Source organism: Salvelinus fontinalis, chromosome 17 (genome assembly GCF_029448725.1).
Source record: "Salvelinus fontinalis isolate EN_2023a chromosome 17, ASM2944872v1, whole genome shotgun sequence".
Lineage (NCBI taxonomy): Eukaryota > Metazoa > Chordata > Actinopteri > Salmoniformes > Salmonidae > Salvelinus > Salvelinus fontinalis.
The window spans coordinates 17,176,431-17,184,608 of record NC_074681.1 but is presented as its reverse complement, the minus strand read 5'-3'; the positions used below and the strand labels follow the sequence as shown (position 1 = coordinate 17,184,608).

General features: G+C 43.9%; 1 protein-coding gene across 1 annotated transcript; it reads left to right on the top strand.

Moving 5' to 3' along the window:
• The first annotated feature begins 752 nt into the window (after window positions 1-752).
• Window positions 753-7,526, top strand: LOC129813861 (E3 ubiquitin/ISG15 ligase TRIM25-like). The gene is made up of 8 exons (XM_055866441.1): window positions 753-931; window positions 2,299-2,838; window positions 2,922-3,017; window positions 3,162-3,395; window positions 4,237-4,259; window positions 4,364-4,509; window positions 6,072-6,343; window positions 6,571-7,526. The coding sequence occupies exons 2-8, from the start codon at window positions 2,341-2,343 to the stop codon at window positions 6,838-6,840; spliced, it is 1,539 nt and encodes a 512-aa protein (XP_055722416.1). The 5' UTR covers window positions 753-931; window positions 2,299-2,340; the 3' UTR covers window positions 6,841-7,526.
• The last annotated feature ends 652 nt before the right edge of the window (window positions 7,527-8,178 follow it).

Sequence of the window (8,178 nt, the reverse complement as noted above, 5' to 3'; positions counted from 1 at the left end):
CTTTCTTAAAATTAGTAAGACATCCATTGCCACATTTTGAGCTTAATGTAACAATACATGTATTCTTATGTAATCATAGAAAGTGTGCATGTTCAGGCTCGCAGGTCTGGAAATCTTCACAATTGCTATAATAATCTGCACAGAATCTCAAAACATCATTGATCACTTGCAGCATGTACTTTAATGTAATCTCAATTGCATTCCAGGTCATTTGGTTGTGGTATTAGATGAAGCATAGTGATAACACACTAGGTTGTTCTAAAAATAAGCAAAATATCTGATATAACTTAATTCTAATGGAAAATCAATGTCAGATTTCAAAAAAAGTCACCTAAATGTGTTATCACTGCACGTCCAACCATTTAAAAGCACAACAAAGTTAAAATGGGAATGTATTGTATTCTCATTTGAACTTTGTTGGGCTTTTAAATGGTTGAAAGTGCAGTGATAAAAAAAGTTACCTAAATGTGTTATCTGACATTTTCCATTGGAATTTGGTTGTGCTTTTAGATGGTTGAAAGCATAGTGATGACACATTGGGAATTCAACAAACTTTTGGCTGTCTTTTTGAGTGGGTGAAAATAGGCTGGAATCTCATTGATCAACGTATCTACCAAATATTACCCAATTCTCCACGTTTACTGATGTGTTGTGCCCAGTGGGAATATGGTGTTTGCCTACTGGTGAGTTGCCTTCACTTCTCCACTTACTTCATAACGCTGCAGATGCAGAAAAGGAGATGAGAAGAGGAAGCCTCCTTAGAGACTTGAGATGGAAACTCGCTCTCTGAGTTGGTCATGTGACTCTGTGCTCTCAGAGGTCAGTCCTTCTGCTTAAACAGACATAGGTATGGGATTAGCCGGTTTCTACACACAATGACAGGACAACACCTAACGATGTCCACACTCTGACAGCCTTGGGACACAAACAGGTAGGGGGAATCTATATTGAACAATCAGAAGAAAGAAAGAAAGAAGAGTTTCATCAGAATGTGTATAGGACAGTTGTAAACCGGAAAGCAGGATCACATAGGCAGACAGGACGGTAGTCCCGATTGTGGCGATGCCTTCCATTGTGAGTAGAATGCCGCATACATTTAGATATTTTTAAACACGTAAACGTCCCATGTCTGTCACGAATGTTGAATACAATTATATTTGAATTTACTCTGCCGATTGTCCATGGGGTTGGTCCTTCAGTGGGTCGATATTTGAGACAAAATATCCACAGGAAGTATTATTAAACCTACTTCAAAATGCGGGTCTCTGTGTGTGGCAATGAAGATTTGTTTGCTCATGACCTAAGGCACTTGCACAAGACGAAAGTACATGCATGCATACTAACAAAAGTCTTGCAGGTGTTTACGTGGTTTTAAGCATGTACCGGGTGATATACATTTCAATGCCAGTACCAGCACTCTAAAAAGTCGGTTAAACAATACTTTCCTGTGGATATTTGGTCTAACAAAAATTACCCACTGAAGGACCAACTGCACAGACAACCAGTAGAGTAAAATCAAATTACATTTTATTCAGCATTCTGGCTTGTAAGGAAATGTCTCTGCAGTGGTTTGTTTCAGACTGTATACCAAGAATTGGTATCTCAGTCAGATTTTTTTAGGCAAGCAGGCGGGCAGGGAGGATGATCCCTTGATCCTTCCATTGCGATAGACAGGGATTGGGATGAGCATCAGGTCAGTGTTACAACTCCATAGGATGAGAAAAAACTCAGTGATACGGGTTATACCAGTTAAATACAGAATAAACAGTCCTGTCTGCCACCAAAGACAATGGGAAGATCTTGAGGTGTTCTAATAATTGAGGACAATGGCCGAAGACCTTATAAACAGACTTAATGGTTGATTAGTAGGCAAATAAAGAGACCAGTTGGGCCGGTGTAGAGGAACACACATAGACTGAACAGACCCTGTTCCTAATTCCTAGTATTAGTTTTTACATAAGTGACTTTGGTGTGAACACTCTTGGAAAAAAGGATTCCAAAGGGGTTCTTTGGCTGTGTTTTGTTCTGTGTTTTGTTTGTTTGTTTGGTTATTTTGAATTATAAATGCTTGAGTATGGGGACAGCCAAAAACACTAGGGTTCTAGATAGCATCTTTTTTTTAAAGAGTGTACTGTAAACGTACCTGTCCCCAGGACTCACCGCTTATAATGGTCATCATGTGGCTTCTAAGAACTGTGGCTTGAAAATAAAATGTTGGGAAGTAAGATGATTTCAACTGCTCATTATTTTTGACAACTTGACACAAATGTTGATATTGTGATGTTTTTGTTTACAAAGGTGCCTTTTCCTTTTTGTGTTCCTGTTGACAAAACGGTTGTCATGGCGTCCCTGGAGGAGGAGTTGACGTGTTCAGTGTGCCGCGACGTCTTCAGCCAGGCCCAGCCCTTGCCGTGCGGCCACAGCTTCTGCCCAGCATGTGTGCGAGACGCCTGGGGCCACGGGGAGGCGGGGGTCAGGGGTCGCTTCACCTGCGCACAGTGTCAGGAGGAACAGGGGGTTGTGGCGTGTGACTGCTGCCCCCCTGTGGGGGACGGGGACCAGTCTGGGAACGCTGCAGCGGTGAAGACCTGTCTGCGCTGTGAGGTGTCTCTGTGTGCTGAGCACCTGAAGCCCCACCTGGAGCGGCCCGCCTTCAAGACACACCTGCTAGTGGAACCTCTGGGAGACCTGTCCCATCGCAGGTGTCCTGCCCATGAGGAGATGTTCCGCTACTACTGTGCAGACGAGCGGGTGTACGTGTGTGCAGACTGTTTATTGGAGGGTGGCCACGCACAGCACCGGGTTAAAGGACTGAGGAAGGTGGAGGAGGACCTGAAGGTCAGTTAGCGACCTGTAGTTCCTTACAGCTGGTGTTATAGTGTGGCTTTAACAGTTCTAAATCCGTGTGTATGTTTCCACAGGTCATCCTCCAGAGCCTTCTCCAGAAAGCAGATGAGAAGCTGAATAAAGGTGAACAGATCCTCCAAGAGCACCGGAACACTGACCGCACTATAACAGTAAGTAACCACACACTGTATGCTTATAGCAGTCCATCAATTTACTGTTCGTGCTTATGTTAGTCTATCCGGCCTTCTATTCTGCCTTGACGTTAAGTCTTGTTATGACCTTAGTCTTTGGTGGTGGTTGTTGTCCGCCTGCAGGACTTGTCTGTGGCAGATGACTCCCAGGTGGAGCGTATGGGTATAGCCCTGCGGCTGCAGGTGGAGAGGCTGGTGCTGGCCCTGAGGGAGAGCACCAGGAAGGAGAGGCAGCAGGCCGTGGAGCGCCTCCAGAACAACTGCAGCAGGGTTAGAGAGGACCTGAGCCAGACCCAGGACATCCACCACTACCTGGGATCCTTGCTGGAGGAGACAGACCCCTTCCTGCTCATCTGGGTGAAATGTTTATTAATAACCCTTTTACCAGGTACCAATATGACCGGAGAGGGTTTGAAGTAGCCAATTGGTATCTGGGGATGATTTGGGGACCATGGTAGTAAGAGGAGCCAGTTTGGGAATTCAGCCAGGCTAGTGGAGTTAACAACCCTACTTTTGGGACAAGTTCCATGGGATTATTTGTGACCACTCCAGAGTCAGTTTTGCAATATGGCAATACATATCCAACCTCACAGTAACCATTTCAGGCAGTTATTCTCTGTGCGTTAGACACAACCTTTGAGTAATGTCCAACAAACCAAATAGATCAAAGCTATCATCTCAAACCATCAGATTACATACTATTGCGTCACTATTCGGATTACGTCACTATTCTGGTAATCATTCTAAATCTCAACATTCACCTTTGTACCGTACTGCAATGTTTTAACCACCTACTGTATTTATTTATGAGACAGCATCTGTTGTACACTACATAACGGAGGATTTAAACTAATCTGTTTACCTCCCTGTCCATCTGGGGGAGATTCACTGGGCCATTTGTGCAGGATTTGTACGATGGCATTAAAGGCTTTGTGCTTAAATTCATTACCGTCAATGAATGTCTATTTTCTTGAGATGGAAAATTTGATTAACTTTATTAAAGGAATTGTTTGGGATTTTGACAATGAGGCCCTTTATCTACTAACCCCGGAGACTCTGGAGACTCTGGAGAAGTAGATAAAGGTCTTCAAGTAGATAAAGGTCTTCATTCATCCCTTTAACAGTTTTGTGTTACTGTCTTATAACAGTGCATTTTAAGTCTTACAACAGTCCTTGACTCCTTTTGTTCTGTCCACAGGCATTTCAATCTGATGACTCAAGGTAAATAAAAAAATAGGCATTCATTAGTATGATATTGTGTGTGTATGTTCGTGTGTTTGAGTATAATATGATTTATGTCTAACCTGCTGTGCTCTCTGTAACAGGCTGCTTGCGGACCTGAACTGTCCCCTGTTCACTCCTGACTCCCTCAGCCTGGACAGGAAGTATATTATGGAGGATATCGAGAGCAAGTACAGAGAGTTCATCACCGAGACACTGCGCTGTCTCACCGAACTCAAGAGAGAGCTCTGTGAGTGCACAGGCCAAACCTTCAACCCATATATTTGAGATGGGAGGAATTCAGGCTGTGTATTCATCCATATATTTGTTTCCCTCTCTGCTTCGTACATTGCATTCTGAAAGTATTCAGTCCCCTTGACTTTCTCCACGTTTTAAAATGGATCAAATAGTGTTTTTTCCTCTACACACAATACCCCCCCCCCCCCCCCCCTCCCCGGAATGATCAAATTTACATAAGTATTCAGACCCTCTACTCAGTACTTCGTTGAAGTCCCTTTGGTAGCGATTACAGCCTTGAATCTTCTTGGGTATGACGCTTCAAGCTTGACACACCTGTATTTGGGGAGTTTCTCCCATTCTTCTCTGCAGATCCTCTCAAGTTCTGTCAGGTTGGATGGGGAGTGTCACCGCACAGCTATTTTCAGTTCTCCAGAGATGTTCGATCAGGTTCAAGTCCGAGCTCTGTCTTGGCCACTCAAGGACATTCGGAGACTTGTCCCGAAGCCACTTCTGTGTTGTCTTGGCTGTGTGCTTAGGGTCATTGTCCTTTTGGAAGGTGAACCTTCACCCTCAGTCTGAGGTCCTGAGCGCTCTGGAGCAGGTTTTCATCAAGGATCTTTCTGTACTTTGCTCTGTTCATCTTTCCCTCGATCCTGACTAGTCTCCCAGTCCAGTTCACCGTAGGGATGGTGCCAGGTTTCCTCCAGACGTGACGCTTGGCATTCAGGCCAAAGAGTTGAATCTTGGTTTCAGCAGACCAGAGAATATTGGTTCTCATTGTCTGAGTCTTTTAGGTGCCTTTTGGCAAATTCCAAGCGGGCTGTCGTGTGCCTTTTACTGAGGAGTGGCATCCGTCTGGCCACTTTACCATAAAGGCCTGATTGGTGAAGTGCTGCAGAGATGGTTGTGCTTCTGGAAGGTTCACCCATCTCCACAGAGGAACTTTGGAGCTCTGTCAGAGTGACCATCGGGTTCTTGGTCACTTCCTTGACCAAGGCCCTTCTCCCCCGATTGCTCAGTTTGGCCAGGGGGCGTGGTTCCAAACTTAATCCATTTAAGAATGATGGAGGCCACTGTGTTCTTGGGGACTTTCAATGCTGCAGAATGTTTTTGGTACGCTTCGAGATCTGTGCCTCAACACAATCCTGTCTCTGAGCTCTATGGACAATTCCTTTGACCTCATGGCTTGGTTTTTGCTCTGAAAAGCACTGTCAACTTTGGGACCTTTATATAGACAGGTGTGTGCCTTTCCAAATCATGTCCAATCAATTGAATTCACCGCAGGTGGACTCCCAAGTTGTAGAAACATCTCAAGGATGATCAAATGGAAACAGGAGGCACCTCAGCTCAATTTCAAGTCTTATAGCAAAGAGTCTAAATACTTGTAAATAAGGATTACAAAAATATATATATACATTTGCTAAAATTCTCAACCTGTTTTCGCTTTGTCATTATGGGGTATTGTGTGTTCATTGATGAAGAAAAACTATTTAACGTGACAAAATGTGGAAAAAGTCAAGGGGTCTGAATATTTTTCGAATGCACTGTATGTCTGTTTCTCTGTTTCCATAGTAACAAGTCAGCTGACTCTGGACACTAACTCTGCCCATCCTCTCCTGAGCATTTCGGACGGCCTGCGGTCAGCCGTGCGGGTCAAACAGCGCCTTCCGTGTGCCACTCACCCTGACCGCTTTGACCACTGGGCTCAAGTCCTGACCGTCCAGACCTTCTCCTCAGGAACCCATTACTGGGAGCTGGAGGCAGAGGGCTTCTGGGACATTGCGGTGTCCTACCGGAGCATCGGGCGGAAAGGGAAGGAGGGCACTGCCTTTGGAAATAACAAGGTACATTATCATCACCCTTCTTCTACATATGGTCTTTAATAATAGGAACAGTTGTGGTAATAAGAGTAGTATTAGTTTATTTGATGGTGGTAGCCAAGCATTTTGGAATTTCTTTGTAAACTGATCGAGGAATTTAATTGGTCTATTTAAATACAACTGACATCACAAAAGAGATTGGTTGGTTTCTCTATTGACTGCTAGATGATGGATGAGGTTTTGACTTGCAGATGTCTTGGAGCCTGACGCAGCAGCACGACAGGAAGCTGGCTGCCTGGCACAACCGCAGGAAGACCCGCCTTTCCAGCCGGATGTCAGGCAACCGTGTGGGTGTGGCCCTGGATTATGGCATAGGCACAATCACTTTCTCAGAGGTGGGGCCTTCCAACACCCTGACCCACTTGCACACCTTCAGCACATCCTTCAACCAGCCGGTGTGCCTAGGCTTTGGCCTCTACAAGGCTGAGCTCCACAGCAGAATCTCTATAGTGAGGGTGTGAGGGATCATTAGAGACCAGAGAATACAAATTATATTTCTATAGCTGGGACACCTTCGGAGTGGGCCTCAGGGATGGAGACTTTGTGAGAGGTTTCCTTCTGGAACATCTCCCAGGATCTCATGAGGGATTGGACTATGAACAAAAGAGCTTGTGTGAGCATGAATAATTGTAAGACTACATTCTTACAGCACTCAGGACTTGAAATACTGTGAACTATGGCTTTGAATCAGTAAGTGATAAGGGAATGTATATGTTTAAGGTAATGATTAAAGAATTCCACCCTGAAACGTAACAATGAGTAATTATTAGTTTTAATGAATAATTAAAGTGCTAAACGTAAGTCCAATAAGGTTCGGTAGAGACAAGTGAGGGAGAGAAATGTGTGTGTGTGTGTGACTAAGAAAATACAGAGAACAATTAAACTGTGTATGACCTGACCTGGCTAGAACTCTGAGAAACTTACGGCAAGAAAGGGAGTCCCATCAAGGTCCCTCTAATCTCGGGGGAATGGAATTGCCAGCTTGGTAGAGATAAACAGTGGTGAGAACTATGGGGAAGGATACATCCCACCTACTGTTCGTGTGTATGTGCGTAAGTAGGGAAGGATTGAGTTATAAAATGACATGTTCTTTGTATTTTGACTTTAGAATGTTCTCATGAATAAACTTTACGGACCTTTTGCATAAGCTGAGTCTTTGCCTAATTATTATTAAACCCAGGGTCTTACAAACCTTGGGAATTAGTCAAAGCTTAAATAATTGTTAGTTATTATCATTGCGATTGAAAATTCTCCTGACAGTAAGGAATGGATGTGTATGTCCTACTTTTGTCACAGTTTAGGGGAATTTGAAAGACCCAAGTAACTTGGACGCAAGGCATAGGGTTTTTTGATCAAAAACATCCAAACTACAGGACAATATTCTTAAAGAATTAGAAAAGTACACATTCAGTTGATAGCTGTTACATCACAATAATCTAGAACTATGCGGTCCCATTCCCTTTCATGAGTTTGTTTAGACAATTTTTTTTTATGCATACAATAATCAATATGGGTTCAATGTGTGTAAAGGCAGTCAATGTTGTTCTCCCCCTTAGACGAGAAGGAGCATGGATAGGACCAAGATGCGGATTGAGGGAAATAAGCCATCTTTTAATGACAACAGCAAACAAGACACTACAAAACTACAAATGTGACTAACCTTCAACCGTCCTGTGAGGACACAGGAACAAACACCCACAAAACCCCAGTGAAACCCTGGCTGCCTTAGTATGACTCTCAATTAGAGACAAACGATACACACCTGTCTCTAATTGAGAATCATACCAGGCCGAACACAA

Bases quoted from the DNA above. Each gene is read 5' to 3' on its own strand.
- LOC129813861 (XM_055866441.1), top strand. From the start codon at position 2,341: ATGGCGTCCCTGGAGGAGGAGTTGACGTGTTCAGTGTGCCGCGACGTC. The intron at 2,839-2,921 runs GTCAGTTAGCGA...ATGTTTCCACAG, and splicing joins AGGTGGAGGAGGACCTGAAG to GTCATCCTCCAGAGCCTTCT. The intron at 6,344-6,570 runs GTACATTATCAT...TTTGACTTGCAG, and splicing joins CTGCCTTTGGAAATAACAAG to ATGTCTTGGAGCCTGACGCA.